This window comes from Mustelus asterias, chromosome 14 (genome assembly GCF_964213995.1).
Source record: "Mustelus asterias chromosome 14, sMusAst1.hap1.1, whole genome shotgun sequence".
Classification (NCBI taxonomy): Eukaryota; Metazoa; Chordata; class Chondrichthyes; order Carcharhiniformes; family Triakidae; genus Mustelus; species Mustelus asterias.
In genome coordinates, this window is record NC_135814.1 from 8,167,707 (window position 1) to 8,192,533 (window position 24,827).

Genomic DNA, 24,827 nt, shown 5'->3' on the forward strand with positions numbered 1-24,827 from the left:
AGTGTGGCGGCAGAATGGCACAACACCTAACTGGTGTCCCACGGCCTGCATCTAGTGAGCAGACCTCCCAGAGGAGCTCAGGCAAGTGCATTGTTCAAGGGGGAGAAGGCCATGCCTGGCACTGCCCCCTGGCACTGACAGTAGGGCCATCGCCTGAGTGACAGGACGGGGAGGTTCCAGGTGAACCTCTTCGCGTTGGGGCAGCCTTTAAAAATGGCACCCTGCTCCTCAAGGTTCTAATTTGCTGATGGCCGCTCCACCAGTTCTGGGACCTGCCCCTTGCTGTTCTGTTCTTCTAAGTCCAGGGTGATGCAGCGGAGAAAGCTGCCATTGCTGTCCGCGATTTTGACGTCGGCTTTTCCCACCCGCTATCGGCCTTTGTCAAATTCTGAGACAATTTAGCCTGATATCCTTCAAATTAATATTAATCAAATTCGTGCCAAATCTACAGTCATTCAAGTGGGAAAGATCACTCCAGGGTTTCCAATATGCGCAGATCGGAAGGTTGTTTGGGTGGCGGCCATTACTCTTAAAATTAAAAAAACAGAAAAACTGGAAATACTCGGGTCTGGAAGAATCTGTGGAAAGAGGAAGAAAGTTAATGTTTCAGGCTGGTGACCTTTCATTGGACCTGCCCTGTTTTCCCACCTTCTCGGTTTTGCTTTCAGATTCCCAGCATCCGCAGTGTTTTCCTTCTGTGTCAGTCCACAGGTTCTCTGCTGGATTCTCAGGGTGGGGGAAGCGACCTTTCCTGGTTTGTGGTAAAGACTCGGCCTGTGGTTTAATTTCAGACCTCATTCACGTTATCCTGGAGTACGTACTTACTGGCGAGGAACCCTGCGATCCAGAGTGTGGTGCACCGAGAGATTGTTCAACACCTTGGCTCGGACGTGACCCCAACGGCGCAGGATTTGTTCAAATTACCGTTGGTCCGAGGAGTCCTCAAGGAAACGTTGAGGTAAAATAATTCTGACAAAAGTTGCCTCTTTTTGTCACGCGCAGCAATGCAAGGTGGCGCGATGGTTAGCACTGCTGCCTCACCGCGTCGAGGATCCAGGTTCAATTCCAGTCTTGGGTGACTCTGTGGAGTTTGCGCATTAGTCATACAGCGCAGAAAAGAGCCTTCAGCTCATCGAGTCTGCACCGACAATAACTATCACTGAAGTCACACTAATCCCATTTTCCAGCCTTTGTCCCACATCCTTGAATGTTATGATGTTTCAACTGCTCATCCAAATATTTTTTAAAGGTTGTAAGGTTTCTGGCCTCCACTCTTTTCCCAGGCAGCGCATTCCAGATTCCCACCAACCTCTGAGTGAAAAGTTTTTCCTTAATTCCCCTATGAATGTGCTGCCCCTTACCCTAAAACTATGCCTTCTCGTGATTGACCCCTCAACCAAGGGGAACAGCTGCACCCTACTCACCCTGTCCAAACCGCTCATAATCTTATACACCTCAATCATGTCCTCCCTCAGACTTCTCTGCTCGAAAGAAAACAACCCAAGCCTACCCAGTCTCTCCTTATAGCTCAAATACTCCTTCCCAGGCAATGTCCTGGTGAACCTCCTCTCTATTCCCTCTAATGTAATCATATCCTTCAGATTGTGAGGTGACCAGAACTCTAACTGTGGCCTAACTAAGGCTCTGCACAACTCCAACATTACCTCTCTGCTCTTATACTCTGTGCCATGACTGATTAAAAACCTTTTATCCTATGGGATAAAAGTCCCATATGCCTTCTTAACTATTCTATTCTCCTGCTCTCAACCTTCAGGGATTTGTGAACAAGTATTAATAGAATCATAGAATAGAATCCCTACAGTGCAGAAGGAGCCATTCGGCCCATCGAGTCTGCACTGGCAACAGTCCCACCTGGGCCTTATCCCCATAACCCCACATATTTACCCCGCTCATTCCTCTAACCTACACATCCTGTGACATTAAGGGACAATTTAGCATAGCCAATGCATTTAACCCGCACATCTTTGGACTGGGAGGAAACTGGAGCATCCGGAGGAAACAAAGAGTAGGAATTAATGGGTGCTTTTCAAATTGGCAGGCAGTAACTAGTGGAGTGCCACAGGGATCAGTTCTGGGACCTCAGCTATTCACAATTTATATTAATGATTTGGATGAGGGAACAAAATGTAACATCTCAAAGTTTGCAGACGATACCAAGTTGTACCTTTGACAAGGTACAGCATGGTAGGTTGTTGCATAAAGTTAAATCTCACGGGATCCAGGGTGAGGTAGGCAAATGGATACAAAATTGGCTTCTTGACAGAAGCCAGAGGGTGGTTGTAGAGAGTTGTTTTTCAAATTGGAGGCCTGTGACCAACGGTGTGCCTCAGGGATCAGTGCTGGGCCCACTCTTATTTGTCATTTATATTAATGATTTGGATGAGAATATAGGGGGCATGGTTAGTAAGTTTGCAGATGGTACCAAGATTGGTGGCATAGTGGACAGTGAAGAAAGTTATCTCCAATTGCAACGGGATCTTGATCAATTGGGCCAGTGGGCTGACGAATGGCAGATGGAGTTTAATTTAGACAAATGCGAGGTGATGCATTTTGGTAGATTGAACCAGGGCAGGACTTACTCAGTTAATGGTAGGGCGTTGGGGAGAGTTACAGAACGAAGAAATCTCGGGGTACATGTTCATAGCTCCTTGAAAGTGGAGTCACAGGTGGGCAGAGTGGTGAAGAAGGCATTTGGCATGCTTGGTTTCATTGGTCAGAACATTGAATACAGGAGTTGGGACGTCTTGTTGAACTTGTACAAGACATTGGTAAGGCCACACTTGGAATACTGTGTGCAATTCTAGTCATCCTATTATAGAAAGGATATTATTAAACTAGAAAGAGTGCAGAAAAGATTTACTAGGATGCTTCCGGCTCTTAATGGATTGAGTTATAAGGAGAGGCTGAATAGACTGGGACTTTTTTCTTTGGAGCGTAAAAGGCTGAGGGGTGATCTTATAGAGGTCTATAAAATAATGAGGGGCATAGACAAGGTAGATAGTCAATATCTTTTCCCAAAGATAGGGGAGTCTAAAACTAGAGGGCATAGGTTTAAGGTGAGAGGGGAGAGATACAAAAGTGTCCAGAGGGGCAATTTTTTCTCACAGAGGGTGGTGAGTGTCTGGAACAAGCTGCCAGAGGTAGTAGTAGAGGCGGGTACAATTTTATCTTTTGAAAAGCATTTAGATAGTTCCATGGGTATGATGGGTATAGAGGGATATGGGCCAAATGTGGGCAATTGGGATTAGCTTAGGGTTTAAAAAAAAAAGGACGGCATGGACAAGTTGGGCTGAAGGGCCTGTTTCCATGCTGTAAATCTCTATGACTCTAAGTTGGGTGGGAGGGTGAACTCTGATGCGGATGCAGAGATCCTTCAGCATGATCTGGACAGGTTGGGTGAGTGGGTAAATCAATGGCAGATGCAGTATAATTTGGATAAATGTGAGGTTATTCACTTTGGAAGCAAAAACAAGAAGGTAGATTGCTACCTGAATGGTTGTAAATTGGGAGGGGGGAATGTGCAGTGGGACCTGGGTGTCCTTGTGCACCAGTCACTGAAGGTAAGCATGCAGGTGCAGCAGGCGGTAAAGAAGGCAAATGGTATGTTGGCCTTCATTGCGAGAGGTTTCGAGTACAGGAGCAGGGATGTGTTGTTGCAATTATACAGGGTCTTGGCGAGGCCACACCTAGAGTATTGTGTGCAGTTTTGGTCTCCTTTTCTGAGGAAGGATGTTCTTGCTCTCGAGGGAGTGCAGCGAAGGTTTACCAAGCTGATTCCGGGGATGGCGGGACTGATGTATGAGGAGAGATTGACCAGGTTAGGATTGTTTTCGCTGGAGTTCAGGCGAATGCGGGGGGATCTCATAGAGACTTATAAAATTCTAACAGGACTAGACAGGGTAGATGCAGGGAGGGTATTCCCGATGGTGGGGGAACCCAGAACCTGGGGTCACAGTCTGAGGATTCAGGGTAGACACCTTAGGACGGAGATGAGGAAACATTTCTTCACCCAAAGAGTGGTGAGCCTGTGGAATTCATTACCACAGGAAGTAGTTGATGCCAAAACATTGAATGTATTTAAGAGGCAGCTGGATATAGCACTTGGGGAGAGTGGGATCAAAGGTTATGGGGAGAAAGCAGGATTAGGCGATTGAGTTGGATGATCAGCCATGATCGTAATGAATGGCGGAGCAGGCTCGAAAGGCCAAATGGCCACTTCCTGCTCCTATCTTCTATGTTTCTATGTAAACCCATGCAGACATGGAGAGAATGTGCAAACGCCACACAGACAGTCACCCGAGCCAGGAATCGAACCCAGGTCCCTGGAACTGGAGGCAGTAGTGCTAACCACTGTGCCACCGTGCCACTCTGAGTGTTTGCCCCATGTCTCTGTGGGTTTCCTCTGTGTGCTCTGGTTTCCTCCCACAGTCCAAGGGTGTGCAGGTTAGGTGGATTGGCCATGCTAAATGCGTGGGGTTGCGAGGATAGGGTGGGGTGTGGGCCTCTATAGAATGCTCTTTCGAAGGGTCGGTGCAAACTTGATAGGCCGAATGGCTTCCTTCTGAATAGTAGAAGTTCTATGGTTGGGACCGAATGGGTAATTTGCCAATATAATTGCTGAGCTATAGTAATTCATGGCACGAGGATTTGGGGGTGGCTTGTCGGGTAAGACACCCCACAAAATGACATTGCAGTGCACCTTTCCTTCAGTGGGTAGTCTGTGGTGAAAATCCCACTCTTTTTATCCCCTCTGGATGTAAGCCCTAGCTCACCTGGCAGGAGAGGGTGACACATGAGACCCAGACCACCCTCTGGGAAACTATATTGTTCGTACAGGGAGTGGGGCCAGAAGTGAGTGGTTTGCTTGTACAGCACTGAGGGAGTGCTGCAGTACTGGAACTCCACTGGGAGACATTAAACCAAGACATTTCTCTACAAGAGCAGAAGGGCCTTAAAAAAAGGATCCCATGGCTGTATTTGTCAAAAGGCAGGGAAATGCTGGGCAAAATTCCTCCCTCAAATGGCATGAGTAGAATAAAAAACAGTAAGAAGTCTCAAAACACCAGGTTAAAGTCCAACAGGTTTATTTGGTAGCAAATACCATAAGCTTTCGGAGCACTGCTCCTTCGTCAGATGGAGTGGAAATCTGCTCTCAAACAGTGCAAACAGACAGAATCAAGTTGCAGAATACTGATTAGAATGCGAATCCTACAGCCAGCCAGGTCTTAAATGTACAGACAATGTGGGTGGAGGGAACATTAAACACAGGTCAAAGAGATGTGCATTGTCTCCAGACAGAACAGCTAGTGAAATTCTGCAAGTCCAGGAGGCAAGCTGTGGGGGTTACTGATAATGTGACATAAATCCAATAAAAAAAACAGATGGAGTAGATATTTATCTTATTGCAATGGCCGTTTGGTTTACTCGAATCCTTTATTGTAAGTGAAGATCTTTTGAGAAGTTTTTGTGTGACATTGTTCTATATGAAAGCAAACCCTTCTAACGCCTGTGACCCTGATGCATTGACAAGACCAAGCACATTCACTCAATAGCCGTGTAATCCTATTCAAACATGTTGTATCTGCCCCAGTGGCAATGGAAGATGGTTACGATCATTGGGATAAAGCGGCACTATTTACATCTTAAATACAACTCTGAGCCCTGAGGGGCAACGTCTCAATTCACTCATTGACAAAAGATGTGTCAAAAGCTGCCTTTGCATTGATTCCGCTGTGTAATGCAGCGTTTGATGGGGCCTCTGCAGGGCTGACCCTGGGGACACAATATACAATATACGCCGGCATCTCCACCTCATGACACAATATACAAACAGACACTTTGCTTTTCTCAGTGCCGTAATTTGATGCCCAGGTCTCCCAGACGCTGTTGGTAATACAAGGAGAGTCAGTCCAGCCTTTAGTTTTAACTGGAATCTCTCGACAGACCCACACAAAAACGTGGCTTTCCTCCATCAGCCACCATTCCTGTTCCTGATGACTATCCGCTTATTCTTGTGGGACAGCGCGCGTGTCCATTGAAAAGACAACCAGTTGCGTGAATTTGCTTGTGGCAGATGCGCTCACTGGCGCTTGTGGTTGTGACATGGGGAATGCAGTTTGGAGGAGGAACTCACTGATTTGATTTGATTTTGATTTGATTTATTATTGTCACATGCATTAGCATACAGCGAAAAGTATTGTTTCTTGCGCGTTATACAGACATAAGATCATAAGAACTAGGAACGGGAGTAGGCCACCTGGCCCCTCGAGCCTGCTCCGTCATTCAATAAGATCATGGCTGATCTTTTCGTGGACTCAGCTCCACTTACCCGCCCACTCACCATAACCCTTAATTCCTTTACTGTTCAAAAATGTATCTATCCTTGCCTTAAAAACATTCAAGGAGGTAGCCTCAACTGCTTCACTGGGCAGGGAATTCCACAGGTTCACAACCCTTTGGGTGAAGAAGTTCCTCCTCAACTCAGTCCTAAATCTGCTCCCCCTTATTTTGAGGCCATGCCCCCTAGTTCTAGTTTCACCTGCCAGTGGAAACAACTTCACTGCTTCTATCCTATCTATTCCCTTTATAATCTTATATGTTTCTATAAGATCTCCCCTCATTCTTCTGAATTCCAATGAGTATAGCTCCAGTCTACTCAGTCTCTCCTCATAAGCCAACCCTCTCAACTCCGGAATCAACCTAGTGAATCTCCTCTGCACCCCCTCCAGTGCCAATATATCCTTTCTCAAGTAAGGAGACCAAAACTGTGCACACTACTCCAGGTGTGGCCTCACCAGCACCTTATACAGCTGCAACATAAAGACAAAGCATACCATTCATAGAGGAGAAAAGGAGATGGTGCAGAATGTAGTGTTACAGTCATAGCTAGGGTGTAGAGAAAGATCAACTTAATGCAAGGTAAGTCCATTCAAAAGTCTGATGGCAGCAGGGAAGAAGCTGTTCTTGAGTCGGTTGGTACGTGTCCTCAGTCTTTTGTATCTTTTTCCCGATGGAAGAAGGTGGAAGAGAGAATGTCCGGAGTGCATGGGGTTAACTTGCATCTGTGTTTAATTATAACTTGACCAAAGTTCCCAACATTCTTGACTCTCATTCTCACAGTTGTCCTTCCAGCTAATATTGTTACTGTAGCTGTTGCTGTAATCGTTGTGGTAGTCAGCCCTCTGGCCACACCAGCCAAACGTGAGAAAACCCAAGCCGAAAAATAGCTGTCTGAGGTGGAATAACTTGGGACGTGAGAAATTCCTGTTTTGCTTTCCACTGCAGGCTCTTCCCTGTTCTTCCCGGGAATGGACGGGTCACCCAAGAGGACATGATTGTTGGCGGATATTTCATCCCAAGCGGAGTGAGCTGAATATTTACTTTGGTGAATTACATTTAGTAATGCCACTGTCAAACAATGCACACTGCGGACTTTAACTCAACTTCATAAGGTTTTTAATCTCTGTTGGTCAGAAGGGGGCGACGTGGTGGCACAGTGGTTAGCACTGCTGCCTCACAGCGTCAGGGACCCGGGTTCGATTCCCGGCTTGGGTCACTGTCTGTGTGGAGTCTGCACGTTCTCCCTGTGTCTGCATGGGTTTCCTCCAGGTACTCCCACAATACAAAGATGTGCAGATTGGCCATGCTAAATTCCCCCTTAGTGTACCTGAACAGGTGCTGGAGTGTGGCGACTAGGGGATTTTCGCAGTAACTTCATTGCAGTGTTAATGAAATATAAATAATCTTCAGAATGTGTAAAGAACAACTTGCATTTAGAGAACTGGGAAATCATAGAATTTTACAACAGGGAGGCCACTCAGCCCATTGTGCCTGTACTGGCTCATTCGCAGAGCAGTTGTAAATTATTTAGCTTCCACCAGCTCTTCCAAAATGAGCATTCTGACACTTTTGAGTGGAAAACCAATCTCCTTATTGTCCCTCCAGACCTTTAGCCAATGATTTAACAATCTGTGCCCTTTGCTTATTGATTCACTCGCTAAAGGGAAATAACTGTCCTCTCCTCCGAGTCCTCGTGTCACCTGGAAAAATTCTATCAGGTCTCTCTCTCTCAAACTTGGATCAGCCCTATGGCTGCAATTAAAATCAAAACATGCCAGAGTCTGGGCAGAGAGAAAAACAGAGTTAACATTTCCCGTCTGTAACCTCGGAGCGGACGAAACTTTTGCGACCACTCCTCATGACTGAAATGGTTCACGTCCTCCATCACACCCTGGTCAACGCCCCCCCCCCCATCGCCCCTATCCCCCATCCCCCAACCCCCCTCCTCTGTAGCCCACAGAGCTAACACATTGCCAACACATTGAACACACTGAAATGTCCCAAGGTGCCTCTGTGCATGTGGTAACATGGACAATGTTTTAAAATTCAATTGTGAGTGACGCTGACAAGATTTGATTTGATTTATTATTGTCACATGTATTAACATACAGTGAAAAGTATTGTTTCTTGCGCACTATACAGACAAAGCATACCGTTCATAGAGAAGGAAAGGAGAGAATGCAGAATGTAGTGTTACAGTCATAGTTAGGGTGTAAAGAAAGATCAACTTATTATGAGATAGGTCCATTCAAAAGCAGTGTTTAGCGATGCTGCCTCACAGCGCCAGGGACCCAGGTTCAATTCCAGCCTCGGGTCACTATCTGTGTAGAGTTTGCACATTCTCCCCGTGTCTGCATGGACTTCCTCCGGGTGCTCTGGTTTCCTCCCACAGTCCAAAGCTGTGCAGATTAGGTTGATTGGCCATGATAAATTGACCCTAGTGTCAGGGGATTAGCAGGGTAAATGTATGGGGTTATGGGAATAGGGCCTGGTTGGGATTGTGCAGACTTGGCGCAGACTCGATGGGCCAAATGGCCTGCTTCTATACTGTAAGGATTATATGAAAAGTCTGATGGCAGCAGGGAAGAAGCTGTTCTTGAGTCGGTTGGTACGTGATCTCAGAATTTTGTATCTTTTTCCCGACGGAAGAAGATGGAAGAGAGATGTCCAGGGTATGTGGGGTCCTTGGTCATGCTGGCTGCTTTTCCGAGGCAGCAGGAAGTGTCGACAGAGTCAATGGATGGGAGGCTGATTTGCATGCTGGACTGGGCTTCATTCACGTCCCTTTGTAGTTTCTTGCGGTCTTGAACCTGGGATGAAGGGACAAAAGGTATAGTTGCTAAAATTGCTGATAATACAATGATAGGAAGGAAAGTAAGTTATGAAGTGGACGTAAGGAGGCTACAAAGGGATATGAATAGATTCAGTGATTAGGAAAACCAATGGCAAATGGATTATAATGTGGACCAATGTGAAATTGTCTATTTTAGCAGGATAAATAACAAAGCTTACATTACATTGTCTTACAAAAGACAAGGTTCCCTTTACTGCCCATTCCCAGCTGCCCTGAGAAGCTGGTGATGAAACTCATTCACTAGGAAAAGTTTCACATCGCAGTTTCTTGGTAGGCCCCTTTATAGGCCAGCGCTGCCCAAACTGTTTCCTGCCGTCACCCCATTACAATGCTTGCATATGAATTAGGAACAAGAGTAGGCCACTCGGCCCCTCAAGCCTGCTCCGTCAGTCAATAGGGTCATGGCTGATCTGACTGTAACCTCAATGCCACATTCCCACCTACTCCCAATAACCTTTCACCCCCATGTTAATCAAGAATCTATCTCGCTCTGCCTTAAAAATATTCAAAGACTCTGCTTCCACTGCCTTTTGAGGAAGAGAGCTCCAGAGACTCATGACCCTCTCAGAGAAATAAAATTCTCCTCATCTCTGTCTTAAATGGGTGACCCCTTATTTTTAAACATTGACCCCTCGTTCTAGATTCTCCTAAAAGAGGAAACATCCTCCCCACATCCACCATGTCAATACCCCTAAGGATCCTAAAGGTTTCAATTAAGTCACCTCTTACTCATATAAACACTAGTGGGTACAAGCCTAGCCTGTCCAACCTTTCCTCATAAGACAACCCACCCATTCCAACCTCTCTCATAACTGCTTCCAACGTACTTACAAAGTGTCTGGATGAACACTTGGCACATCATAACATTCCGGGCTATGGGCCAAGTGCTGGCAAATGGGAATAGGTGGAGCTCAGGTGTTTCTAATGTGTCGGTATGGATTCAATGGGCCTAGGGGCCTCTTCTGCACTTTATGATTCTATCAACATTCTATTAGCTTTCCTAATTACTTGCTGTAGCTGTGTACTAGCCTTTTGTGATTCATGCACTAGGACACCTAGTGGGCAGCACGGTGGCACAATGGTTAGCACTGCTGCCTCTCAGCACCAGGGACCCGGGTTCGATTCCCAGCTTGGGTCACTGTCTGTGTGGAGTTTGCATATTCTCCCCATGTCTGCGTGGGTTTCCTCCGGGTGCTCCACTTTGCACCCTCAGTCCAAAAGGCATGCGGGTTAGGCGCATTGGCCATGCTAAATTCTCCTTCAGTGTACCCGAACAGGTGCCGGAGTGTGGCGACTAGGGGATTTTCACAGTAACTTCATTGCAGTGTGAATGTAAGCCTACTTGTAACACTAATAAATAAACTTTAAAAAACCCCACCCAGATCCCTCTGTATCTCAGAGCTCTGCTATATCTCATCATTTAGATAATAAGCTTCTTCCTGCCAAAATGGACAATTTCACACCGACCCACATCATTCTCCATTGCCAGATTTTTTTCTCTACTCATTGAACCTATCTATATCCCTCTGTAGCCTCCTTACGTTCTCTTCACAACTTACTTCCCTTCCTATCATTGTATCATCAGCAATTTTAGCAACCATACCTGTGGTCCCTTCATCCAAGTCATAAATTGTAAAAATCTGAGATCCCGGCACTGCTCCCTATGGCACACCACTCGATACATCTTGCTAACCAAATAAATCACCTATTTATGGCTACTCTCTGTTTCCTGTAGGCTGTTCAATCTTCTATCCATGCCATTTTGTTATCCGCTACCCAACAGCTTTCATTGAACGTAATAACCTTTGATGAGGCACTTTATCAAATGTCTTCTGGTAAATCTAAATACCAGAGAGCCCCACCTATGGTCAATGGACCTTTTCATGGTCCCCCCCCCGCCTGCTACAATTCCCGTGGCGGCGGGACGGTAGAATTCCCACCATTATCTCTACACCACTATGCCATGTAACTCTGTCACAATTTGCTCCATTTCTCTCAATTCTACTGTTTATTCCTGCCGTAGATATTTATTCTCTCTTCCCAATTCCAAATCCTCCATTGTATAATTTTCCTCTTCCTCATCTTGACTCTTCACATTATATCCCATTTATCGGCCATTCCCAGTGCCTCCCACCTTCAGCGTCCTCTTTTTCTGGCAACCTGCAGACTTGCTGCTAACTCAGTATCTCAATGTGATTTATTGTTGTTCTCTCCTCGTTGGACCTCGGTGTCCAGGATCTTTGCGCTTTGTTATATATTTAAGTGGTTGTAGGTTGCTTTAAGAGCTGGTCACATGATTTGATGGTGATGTCATTAGGGTGTTGCAGGTCAGAGGTCCTTGAATAAATCTGTTGCGTTTTATTTTGAATCTACATGTGCAAACCATATCTTTTACTTTTGTTGAAAATTCACAACCCCTAACATAGTTAAGACATCACAATCTTTCAATCAGATTTCTCCGTCAAAGCTTTGTCACTGAACCCTGTACGCTGAGTGGGGGTAACCAACACTAAAAATTCCTTATTTTGTTCTTACCTCTCTCCCTCCCCAGACACAACTTGCCCTCTGCCACTACACCACGTCTCATGATAGCGAGGTTTTCGACAAGCCAGGGGAGTTCCAGCCACACCGCTGGCTAAGGAAGAACGACACGGATCGGGTGGATAACTTTGGTGCTATCCCGTTTGGCTACGGGGTACGGAGCTGTGTGGGACGGAGGATCGCGGAACTGGAGATACACCTGGCGCTCATACAGGCAGGTCTCGGGGGGAGTGGGGGCTGGCAAGGGGCTCAGTAGGTGGAAAACACTTGGCTCCTGCGCCAGGATAGAAAATGAAGCTTTTGCAAGAGTGTGGGTTTTATAGCACAGGCTATTCAGCATTTTGAGGGGATTACATTTATGAGGTCTTGTGCGCAGTGAGTCGCGTTTCTGAGATAGAAGCCCTGAGTATACAGGTACACAGGTCACTGAAAGTGGAAACGCAGGTGGAGAAGGTAGTCAAGAAGACATACGGCATGCTTGCCTTCATTGGCTGGGGCATTGAGTTTAAAAATTGGCAAGCTATGTTGCAGCTTTATAGAATCTTAGTTAGGCCGTACTTGGAATATAGCGTTCAGTTCTGGTTGCCACACTACCAGAAGGATGTGGAGACTTTGGAGAGAGTACAGAAAAGATTTACCAAGTTGTTGCCTGGTATGGAGGGCATTAGCTATGAGGAGAGCTTGGAGAAATTTGGTGGTTCTCACTGTAACGATGGAGGTTGAGGGGCGACCTGATAGAAGTCTACAAGATTGTGAGGGGCATGGACAGAGTGGATAGTCAGAAGCTTTTTCCCCAGGTGGAAGCATCAATTACTTGGGGGGAAGACTTAAAGTGCGAGGGGCAAGGTTTAAAGGAGATGTACGAGGCAAGTTTTTTACACAGAGGGTGGTGGGTGCCTGGAACTCGCTGCTGGGAGAGGTAGTGGAAGCAGATACGATTTTAAGGGGCGTCTGGACAAATACATGAATAGGATGGGAATGGAGGGATATGGTCCCCGGAAGGGTCGGGGGTTTTAGTTAAGTCGGGCAACATGGTCGGTGCAGGCTTGGAGGGCCGAAAGGCCTGTTCCTGTGCTGTAATTTTCTTTGTTCTTTAGCTCACTCATAAGAACATAAGAACTCGGAGCAGGAGTAGACCATCTGGCCTCTCGAACCTGCTCTACCATTCAATAAGATCATGGCTGATCTTTTCGTGGACTCAGCTCCACTTAATAAGTCACTCATAAAACTTGGACCTCTTTGACCAAGCTTTTGATCACAAGTCCTAATAATTCCTCATGTGATTTGTTGCAGAATATTGTCGATAACAGCTCTATATAAATACAAATTGTCATTGGGACAGTACTTCATATCGCAATTGTACTGACCATTTTAACCTCTGCTTTCCTCAGCTCCTGCAGGCATTTGAGATACAGCTGGCTCCCAATACTGGAACTGTTCCTGCCAAGACCCAAGGCCTGCTGGGTCCCGGAAGGCCCATTGACCTGAAATTTGTGGACAGGAAGTAATGTGACCGGCGAGGGGTGGGGTGGAGTGGGGTGGGAGTCGGCACAGGCCAGTGTGGCATGAAGTGGGCATCTGAAGAACCGACTGAAAAAGTCTTCACATTGACACGAACAGATTTGATTCAATCCGATAATTATGAGGATTACGAAGCAACTGGGTGAACAGCAACACACAATGAGGACACGTGACAGAGGCTTTTATTCAACTCAATTTTAACCACATGCGCAGAGCAGAGAATAAAAGCAAATTACTGCGGATGCTGGAATCTGAAACCAAAAGAGAAAATGCTGGAAAATCTCAGCAGGTCTGGCAGCATCTGTAAGGAGAGAAAAGAGCTGACGTTTTGAGTCTGGATGACCCTTTGTCAAAGCTAAAAGGCATAGAAAGTGGGAGATATTTATACTGCAGGGGGAGGGAATGAAAGATGAGTCAGAGCCACAGAAACCAGGGGAAAGGCTGCTAATGGCAGCCCGTAGAGAGAATAGAAGGTGTGAATGGCCAAACGGCAGAGAAGCTGGAATCAGAGGGTAAACTGTGACAGATGAAGATGTGGGGGGAATGGGGAGACGGGTGGGAGAGAGGTAAAATTGAGAAAAAGGGGAAGCAAAAGAGGAGAAAAGGTAAGGAAAGGGTGATAAAATAGAGGGAAAGAGTGGGGGGGGAAGAAAAATGAAGAAAGACAATCAAGAAATAAAAGGTAGAGAACAGTTAAAAATTAAATGAAATGAAAACAAAGGGGTCGATGTGTGGTAGAGATATTCCAGCAATTTCTCTTTTGCGCAGAGCAGAGATTGTTCCACCTTAAATTGGCGCCAAAGATCATCGACTGATAAAGTGCTAGGCTGGAGAATATTTTCCTGTAACCATTTTGGAGATTGTAAGATTCCATCTTCTACCTCCATAAACCCTTCCTCTCTGACGTTATATCCCAACTCCCAACAATTTCTCCCACCTCCCCGCTGCCCCCGCCTGCCATGAACATCCCGATTGGCAACGTTCCCTCAATGCTGCATGGGTACACAGCCATACCCAAACCGGCCATACACAAGCAGTGGTCCCTTTAAGATGAGCAACCACGCAGCAATCTTAAAGGGACTGGGATCTTGCAAGAAATGGGCCCACACAATGAAGGAGATTTAGGGGGAGCATTGATCCTTGGTGATGGAGCAATGGTTTTAAGGTGACTGTCACTTCAATATGTGAGATTACATACTGCAATGATGTCCAACTTGTGTGGGGAACTCCTTTTAATCAGACACACTTTTAGAAGTCCAGGGATTTGGTCTAAATAATTCATCATGAGTTGCTCACCATAAAACATGTGACAGCCAGTTTATAAACTTTATCAGTGACTTATTTAATTGCCAACTGGTTCTACAAAGCTATACTTAAGTCCCACAGTTTACCGCTACTTCCAGTGAGGTCTCTGCCAACCCCCCTCCCCATTTAAGATTCTTTGCTTGATCCCTAGGGGATTTTCACAGTAACTTCATTGCAGTGTTAATGTAAGCCTACTTGTGACACTAATAAATAAACTAAACTAACAAATTAGCGTACAATTTCCCACATATCACAGGATGCACATTCCTTGGGTTGAGCTGCCCTGCCATATCTTAACATACATACACACATACAAACATGGAGCAGGTGTAGGCCATTTGACCCCTCAACCTTGTTCCGCCAATTATGTCTGATCTGAATTAAGGCTGATTTAATGTTTCCATGAGGAAGGAAATTGAACTGCATGTTAATTTTGCAGTTCTGGCCATAGGTGAGTTTTAAAGTTTATTTATTATTGTCACAAGTAGGCTTACATTAACAATGCAATGAAGTTACTGTGAAAATCCCCTAGTCACCACACTCCGGCGCCTGTTCGGGTACATTGAGGGAGAATTTAGCATGGCCGATGCACCTAACCAGCACGTCTTTGGACTGTGGGAGGAAACCGGAGCACCCGGAGGAAACCCACACAGACATGGGCAGAACGTGCAGACTCCACACAGACAGTCACCCAAGCCGGGAATCGAGCCCCGGTCCCTGGCGCTTTGGGCAGAAGTGCTATCTACTGTGCCACTGTGCCGCCCTGTTCAACAATTGTGCAATTATTAACGTTTCGTTAGGGAGTCAAACTGTCTCCCTAATCATGTCAGTGGATTGGCAGGCTTAGATCTACATGGACCAAATCTTGCAATTTTCCAATGTAAACACAGGAAGCCAAGGCACTGGTATTCCCCTCCTACCCCGAGATCTGCCAAAGCACCAAATATAAAAGCACATTTAGTTTTCAATGAAGACCAGATGACCACATGAAGACTCAGGAATAAGTTGGGCCTGAATTCTCATTACAATGGAGAGGCTATCCAGCTCAACCAAGCTGGAACCAGGGGCCCAGATCAAGAAGTCCTGAGCCTGGTATCCAGTGTTTTAGTGCTGGGGGAGGGGGCGGTGGCATTGTGTGAATGGGGGAATGTTGAACTTTGGCCATGGGCTATTCACTGAGATACATGTGACGGGCAGCTGCCTTCATTTAGCTCTGATTTTTCAAAAGGAAAGAGAGGGAAAAACAACTTGTGCAATTTAAACTCATCAAGAGAAGGCCTAAAGCTGCCAGTTATTTGGAGGGGTAGGTACACTTGGGAAGATGCAAGGTGCCCTTTGTGGATGGGAAAAGTGGGCCTGAATATGTATAACAAGTGTATAAACTCAATGGAGCTGTTAAATCTGGCCTTTAAGTTTTTGAAAAAACTGCAGTGTTTTTTTAAAATCAGAGCTTGCTATTTCACTATTACTTGAGAGCTTGAGGGTTCTCATTGCAAGAGTTGTGCGGCATGACTGATTTCACAAACTATCATTATGCTCTAAGTGCTCATAAAGTCTTTGAAATGGGGCTGTGAATATAGATGCTTTTCTATAAGGGATTAAGTAGTTGAAATAAATATAGTCATTTTAAAAAATAATCAATGTGAATGTTTCTTTTAAATACTGAACTCACCAATGGAACGTTATTATATTTTCATTTTATTTCATCTCCGCATGGGTCCTGAGGTCTGCCCATGGTGAATACTGGATGAGTCGGCATGGAAGGTGAAAGGGAAAAATGTGGTGGATTGGAGGGCATAAGTTGACACTAAGTTAGCATAGGGGCATGGGAGGTAGGGAAATGGGTTGGCATGGAAGGTAAATGAACCATGAAGGGGTGGATTGAGAGGATGGAGCATAGAGTGTGTATGTGTCTGTGTGTGGGTGGCACGATGGCACAGTGGTTAGCACTGCTGCTTCACAGCGCCAGGGACCCGGGTTCGATTCTGGCCTCGGGTGATTGTATGGGGTCTGCACGTTCTCCCAGTGTCTGCGTGGGTTTCCTCCAGGTACTCCGGTTTCCTCCCACAATCCAAAGAGGTACAGGTTGGGTTGACTGGCCATGCTAAATAAGAACATAAGAAATAGGAGCAGGAGTAGGCCATCTAGCCCTTCGAGCCTGCCCCGCCATTCAATAAGATCATGGCTGATCTGACGTGGATCAGTACCACTTACCCGCCTGATCCCCATAACCCTTAATTCCCTTACCGATCAGGAATCCATCCATCCGCGCTTTAAACATATTCAGCGAGGTAGCCTCCACCACCTCAGTGGGCAGAGAATTCCAGAGATTCACCACCCTCTGTCTTAAACCGACCCCCCTTTATTTTGAGGCTGTGTCCTCTAGTTTTAACTTCCTTACTAAGTGGAAAGAATCTCTCCGCCTCCACCCTATCCAGCCCCCGCATTATCTTATAAGTCTCCATAAGATCCCCCCTCATCCTTCTAGCTGTTGGGGCTAAATTGCCCCTTAGTGTCAGGGGATTAGCAGGGTAAATACGTGGGGGTGAGGGGATAGGGATTGGGTGGGATTGTTGTTGGTGCAGGCTTGATGGGCCAAGAAGGTTGTAGTTTTTTTAAATCAGTGCTTGCTATTTCAATGTTTGCCGCAATTGTAACGGGTGTTGGTGAGGCCACACCTGGAGTATTGTGAGCAGTTTTGGTGTCCTTATCTGAGGAAGGATGTCCTTACTACAGAGGGAGCACAGCGAAGGTTTACCAGGCTGATTCCTGGGATGGCAGGTCTGTCATATGAGGAGAGACTAAGTCGGTTAGGATTATATTCACTGGAGTTTAGAAGAGTGAGAGGGAATGTCATAGAAACTTATAAAATTCTGACAGGGTAGATTCAGAAAGAATGTTCCTGGTGGTGTGGGAATCCAGAATTAGGGGTCATTGTTTGAGGATAAGGGGTAAACCTTTTAGAACTGAGGTGAAGAGAAATTTCTTCACGCAGAGGGTGGTGAATGTGTGGCATTCACTACCACAGAATGTAGTCGAGGCAAAAACATTGTGTGATTTCAAGAAGAAATTAGATATAGTTGTTGGGGCTAAAGGAATCAAGGGATATGGGGGGAAGGGGCGATCAGGATATTGAATTCAATGATCAGCCATGATCATTATGAATGGCGAAGCAGACTGGAAGGGCTAAATGGCCTACTCCTACCTCTAGTTTCTATGAATATGAGTGTGTGTTTGGGGAGGGGCTATGGGGGCCGGGGGGGGAGGGGGCGCGGTGGTGAGGGGTGAATGACAGACGGCCGTTCTTTGTTACATTGTTTAAAAGCTGCTGTGAGGTCCTGGAGCACCCCTGACCTGCCCGTGTCAATACCCGGCAGTTCCTCAGGCTGCCTCCACACTCTTTCCAGGGGCAGCAGACCTCACCCTGGTTATTAGCTGCCCCTGCCCTAGAACAAAAATCCAACCATTCAGGGCACCTTCTCCCTTGTTGGGTTTGTGGAGATGGGGATTTCCCCAACTCTGCACTCCTGACTCGGGGGCAGAAATCCAGGCTTCGGGCTCCAGTGATGTTGGATCTACTGACTATGGTCATTTACATAAAAACACCATCAAATAACACTCCATCCCATCCATATAACCCATGCAGGTAAAGTAAAGCCATCTAATCTGGTAGGCACATACCACCAGCCAGCAGGCTCTATCAGGCAAAGCTTGCTGCTCTGAAACATTGTAAAATAACATTTATTCCAACACGTCAGGGACCTGGGTTCAATTTCAGCCTCGGGTCACTGTCTGTGTAGAGTTTGCACATTCTCCCCGTGTCTGCATGGGTTTCCTCCGGGTGCTCCGGTTTCCTCCCACAGTCCAAAGATGTGCGGGTTAGGTTGATTGGCCATGATAATTTGACCCGAGTGTTCAGGGGCTAGCAGGGTAAATATGTGGGGGTAGGGGAATAGGGCCAGGGGTGGGATTGTGGTCAGTGCAGACTCGATGGGCCAAATGGCCTCCTTCTGCACTGTAGGGATTCTATGAAAATCTATTCTATGAAAAATCAAAATCCACAGACACTCCCACTTTTAGAGGACACACAGTCTATAGTTACCACCATGCTAAACCCAACCCTGATCTACAAATTATTATTGCTCCCTGAGCACTCAATCCATGACTCTGTTCTCTCCTGCCTTACCTTTCAGCGGGGCTTGGTCTGGAGGTTGTCCACACTCTGAGCAATCTTTCTCGACTGATTTCTACTCTCTGCTGCCCTCACTGCCTGTTCCATAGCGAGGCCAGTCCATGTTTATATTATCCATCTGTGCCATCTTGGGTTTTCATTGTGCATGCTTGCTTTGCATTACTCCAAACACTTCCCCCCCCTGTTCACATCACGTGTCCGAAGTCGGTGAGTTTCCTCGATATCACCGCCTCAAACATCAGCTTTCTCGAGCACCCACTCATTTGGCCGTCCATGACACGAAATATCCGTCTGAGCCCTTTCACTTCAAATGTTCTTATTGGACCCCTGTCACCTCTCTTAATGATACACCATAGAAAGCATTCTTTCTGGTTGTATCACAGCTTGGTATGGGCTCCTGCTCTGCCTAAGACCACAAGGAACTACAAAGGGTCATGAATGTAGTCCAATCCATCACGCAAACCAGCCTCCCATCCATTGACTCTGTCTACACTTCCCGCTGCCTCAGGAAAGCAGCCAGCATAATCAAGGACCCCACGCACCCCGGACATTCTCTCTTCCACCTTCTTCCATCGGGAAAAAGATAAAAAGTCTGAGGTCACGTACCAACCGACTCAAGAACAGCTTCTTCCCTGCTGCCGTCAGACTTTTGAATGGACCTACCTCGCACTAAGTTGATCTTTCTCTACACCCTAGCTATGACTGTAACACTACATTCTGCACCCTCTCCCTTCCTTATCAATGAACAGTATGCTTTGTATTGTGCGCAAGAAACAATACTTTTCACTGTATACTAATACATGTGACAATAATAAATCAAATCAGATTTCTCAGGCATACGCTGTCAGCAGCCACACAAGGGCTTTCAGAGAGTTTTCAGTGTTATGGCTCTTCCATATTCTTCAGTGAGTTTACAACATTATACCCTTAAGTCGAGCTCAAGTTTCTTTGATCTTCTGTGATGAGTGACCCAAGATAGGAGAAGGTATTAACCTGTTCAAACTGAACTCCGTTAGTTGGAGTCTGGCAGGTTTTTCCAATCATCCTCATCACCTTTATCTGGCATTCATCAGGAGGAGATTCCGGGCGGAATTGTCCCAAAGTTTGTCAGTGTCCGGTTCAGACTGAAAACGCCACGCTGCCCAGCTGGGATTTCACTCTGGATTTTCTGGCACTCATTGCAAAGGGAATCTGCAGCTGTGGTTTGCACCATTACTCTGGCAGGGAGGGGCCTGATAGAGGCGGCAAGGCCAACCCCACAGAGATCAGAGCGCCATCTTTCAAACGCAACTCAATCTGCATGAGAGATAACAAGCATCGGGGGATCCTCCAACCACTGCCACTCACCCCCCAGTGACCTCGCAAGCATAATCCTCTCTCCCCTCCCCCCTCTCAGCCATCCCCCTCCCTCCCAGGTTTCAGGGAACACCCCCTCACATGGATGTGTGTGTGCCCCCTTCACCACAGAAAAGGGGACCCCCACCCTCCCCAAGTTGGGGCTCCCCACAGGGCCCGCACATGGCAACTACTAGGTTGACAGCACTAGCCAGGCATGCCCCTCACTACCTGAGATCTATGCTAACTTCTGTGCCCAGCATGGTCATCATGACTGGTTTTCTTTTTTGGAAACCAGCAACGATTCATCCCGGTGGGACGTCATGCCGGCTGGGTGGGAAGATAAGTTGAGGGCGGCACGGTGGCACAGTGGTTAGCACTGCTGCCTCATAGCCTCAACCGGGATCTTCGGTTCATGTCACACTATCTGTAACCCCCACGACTTGCCTGGGCTTGCAAAATCTCACTAACTGTCCTGGCTGGAGACAATACACATCTCTTTAACCTGTGCTTGGCCCCCCCTCCACTCACATTGTCTGTACCTTTAAAACTTGATTACCTGTAACGACTCGCATTCCAACCATTATCTTGTAAAATGAGTTTGTGTCTTTATATGCATAGGCTATGCTAAATTCTCCCTCAGTTAACCCGAACAGGCGACGAGGGGATTTTCACAGTAACTTCATTGCAGTGTGAATGTAAGCCTTTTGATACAAATAAAAAAAATACATTTGCCCCCCCCAAAGAGATGTCACCTCTCTACCTTCTCTCATTGTTCCTCCTTCTTTGAGGTTAGGTGAAACCTAACGCGCGCAACTCGTCAAGGTGACCTCTGTGCATTTAGATTGTAACTGCAGCATGTTGTGTGTTACCATTCTGAGCTACAGCCAAATGGCCTGCTCTGTCATGATCTCGTTGTTTAATTTCCTGAAAGACAACAGTACAGAAGGAAGTGTGTGTGTTATTATTTAATCAGAATATAGTGTATCTGCAATAAAATAGCAACCTCCAGATGGCAGCAGAGCCAATGCCATCCTTCAAATAAAATGTTGCAAAAGCTGCAGACTTGAGAAGGTTTGCAGTGCATCCAGGTAAGAAAAACTGGGTCAAATCCTGAACTCATTCCATCATTCAAACGTGCAGAAACCAAATAGCATATTCAAATCCTTCCATTCACCATGGTAATTAAGCCCTCCATGGAGATATAGAAGCTGTGATGTGGAGATGCCGGCGTTGGACTGGGGTAAGCACAGTAAGAAGTCTCACAACACCAGGTTAAAGTCCAACAGGTTTATTTGGTAGCAAATACCATAAGCTTTCGGAGCATTGCTCCGAAAGCTTATGGTATTTGCTACCAAATAAACCTGTTGGACTTTAACCTGGTGTTGTGAGACTTCTTACTGTGATATAGAAGCTCACAGTGGTTAGCACTGCTGCTTCACAGTGCCAGTGATCTGGGTTCAATTCATGGTTTGGGTCACTTTGTGTGTGGAGCCCGCACGTTCTCCCCATGTCTGCATGGGTTTCCTCCGGGTGCTCCGGTTTCCTCCCACAAGGATGTGCAGGTTAGGTGAATTGGTCATGCTAAATTCTCCCTCAGTGTAACCCAAACAGGCGTCGGAGTGCAGCGACTGAGCGATTTTCACAGTAATTTCATTGGTGTGTTAATGTAAGCCTACTTGTGACACTAATAAATAAACTACAGTGCAGAGGGAGGCTATTCAGCCCATCGAGCCTACAACGACACTCCAACAACAATCCCACCCCTCCACCCTATCCCCATAACGCCATGTATTTACCCAGCTAATCCTCCTAACCTACACATCTTGGGACTCTAAGGGGCAATTTAGCACGGCTAATCCACGTAACCTGCACAATCCTTGATCCATTACTTTTTTTGAGTAGGTTTCGATAACATTTATTTCATTGGTGTTTCAGCCATGGCCCAGTGGGTGGCGCTCCTGCCTCGGCCTCAGCTGGTCCGAGGTTCATGGCCTCACTTCAAAGACCTTGAGCCTCAAATCAAGGCGGACACTCCCCGTGCTAGCACTGAGGGAGTGCTGCTCTGTCTGAGGCGCTGTTTCTCAGCTGAAATTTAAACCGAGACTCTTTTTTCACCCTCTTGGGCAGACATAAAAGAATCCCACAGCACGATTTTGAAGAACAGGGGAGCTCCCGTTCTGCCCTGAATGATATTTACTTTTCAACCCAAGATCACTAATAAAAAAACTATTATCTTGTCATTATTGCATCGATGTGGAACATTATTGTGTAAAAACCGTCTGCTCAGTTGCGCTATGCTTCAAAAAGTACGTCATTGGCTGTAAAGCGCTTTGGAATGTCCTAAAGTTATGAAAGGCGCTACGTAAATGCAAATCCTTTATTTCTCTGATCAACAGCATTCCAGCCCAGTCCCATGTTTAGACCCACTAAGTATATAATAACAATTCACTACCACAGAAAGTATTCAGCATGACACACTGATTAGCACTGCTGTCTCACAGCACCAGGGACCCGGGTTCGATTCCCGGCTTGAGTCACTGTGTGGAGTCTGCACATTCTCCCCGTGTCTGCGTGGGTTTCCTCCGGGTGCTCCAGTTTCCTCCCACAGTCTGAAAGGCGTGCTGGTTAGGGTGCATTGGCCGTGCTAAATTCTCCCTCAGTGTGCCCGAACAGGCGCCGGAGTGTGGCGACTAGGGGATTTTCATAGTAACTTCATTGTAGTGTGAATGTAAGCCTTGTGACACAAATAAAAAAAATACATTTGACCCCCCAAAGAGATGTCACCTCTCTACCTTCTCTCATTGTTCCTCCTTCTTTGAGGTTAGGTGAAACCTAACGCGCGCAACTCGTCAAGGTGACCTCTGTGCATTTAGATTGTAACTGCAGCATGTTGTGTGTTACCATTCTGAGCTACAGCCAAATGGCCTGCTCTGTCATGATCTCGTTGTTTAATTTCATGAAAGACAATAGTATCAATGAACCCTATAATGCCTATGGGATGTGTAAAAAAAAGCGGCACGGTAGCACAGTGGTTAGCACTGCTGCTTCCCAGCTCCAGGGTCCCGGGTTCGATTCCTGGCTCGGGTCACTGTCTGTGTGGAGTTTGCACATTCTCCTCATGTCTGCGTGGGTTTCCTCCGGGTGCTCCGGTTTCCTCCCACAGTACGAAAGACGTGCTGGTTAGGGTGCATTGGCCGTGCTAAATTCTCCCTCAGTGTGCCCGAACAGGCGCCGGAGTGTGGCGACTAGGGGATTTTCATAGTAACTTCATTGCAGTGTTAATGTAAGCTTACTTGTGACTCTAATAAATAAACTAAACGAGTCGAGGCCAAAGCTTTGTGTGATTTCAAGAAGAAATTAAATATAGTTCTTGGGGCTTAAAGGATCAAGGGGTATGGGAGGGAAGGCAGGATCAGGATATTGAATTTGATGATCAGCCATGATCAAAATGAATGGCGGAGAAGGCTTGAAGGGCCGAATGGCCTCCTCCTGCTTATAGTTTCTATGATTCTAAGAAATAGGAGCAGGAGTAGGCCAAATGCCTCTTCACACCATTCAAGCAGATCACACTGATATTCAACTCTCTATCCCCAAACCCCTTAATTTCCCGAGTACACAAAGATATATCCGTCTGCATCTGGAATATATTTGACATCTCTCAGCATCCACATCGCTCTCCCACGCAGAATGCTAAAAGTTGACAATCCTCCTATTGAAGAAAGTTCTCCTCAACTCAGCCCTAATAGGCCGACCCCTCAATTTGAGGTTGTGCTCCTGTGTTCCAGATGACCCAGCCAGGCCAGGGAGCCTCTCAGCCTCCACCCAGTCCAGCACTTCCAAAGAGATCACCCTCACTCCCTCACTCTTGCACATTCCAGGGAACCAGCAACGATTCATCCCGGTGGGACGTCATGCCGGCTGGGTGGGAAGATAAGTTGAGGGCGGCACGGTGGCACAGTGGTTAGCACTGCTGCCTCATAGCCTCAACTGGGATCTTGGGTTCATGTCACACTATCGGTAACCCCCACGACTTACCTGGGCTTGCAAAATCTGACTAACTGTCCTGGCTGGAGACAATACACATCTCTTTAACCTGTGCTTGGCCCCCCCTCCACTCACATTGTCTGTACCTTTAAAACTTGATTACCTGTAATGACTCGCATTCCAACCATTATCTTGTAAAATGCGTTTGTGTCTATATATGCATAGGCTATGCTAAATTCTCCCTCAGTTAACCCGAACAGGCGACTAGGGGATTTTCACAGTAACAACCTTGCACGACAACCTCACGTGTGGCATCTGTTCGAATGTGTTTTGAAAATCCAAATACCACACATCTATTCGCTCCCCACTCACCTAGAATCATAGGATCATACAGTGCAGAAGGAGGCCATTTGGCCCATCAAGTCTGCACCGGCCACAATCCCACCCAGGCCCTATCCCCACAGCCCCATGCATTTACCCTAGCTAGTCCTCCCTGACACTAAGGGGCAATTTAGCACAGCCAATCCACCTAATGCCGCACATCTTTGGACCTATCCAGATAACTTTGCCAAACAGGATTTCCCTTTCATAAATCCATATTGACTCTGCCTAGTGATATGATTTTCTAACTGCTCTGTTAACACACTTCTAGTGATATGTCCGAGCATTTTCCTGAGAAACAATGTCAGGTCAATTGGCCTATGTTTCTCAGTGTTCTTAGTCCCTGCTTTC

General features: G+C 46.5%; 1 protein-coding gene across 1 annotated transcript in view; it reads left to right on the forward strand.

Annotated features, from left to right (window-relative positions):
* cyp27c1 (cytochrome P450, family 27, subfamily C, polypeptide 1) overlaps nt 1-13,263 on the forward strand; it is a 36,084-nt gene extending 22,821 nt beyond the window's left edge. Inside the window, exons 6-9 of the mRNA XM_078229147.1 lie at nt 792-958; nt 7,306-7,384; nt 11,766-11,969; nt 13,147-13,263. Coding sequence (XP_078085273.1) covers nt 792-958; nt 7,306-7,384; nt 11,766-11,969; nt 13,147-13,263 — 567 coding nt within the window. The remainder of the gene's footprint in view (nt 1-791; nt 959-7,305; nt 7,385-11,765; nt 11,970-13,146) is intronic.
* The last annotated feature ends 11,564 nt before the right edge of the window (nt 13,264-24,827 follow it).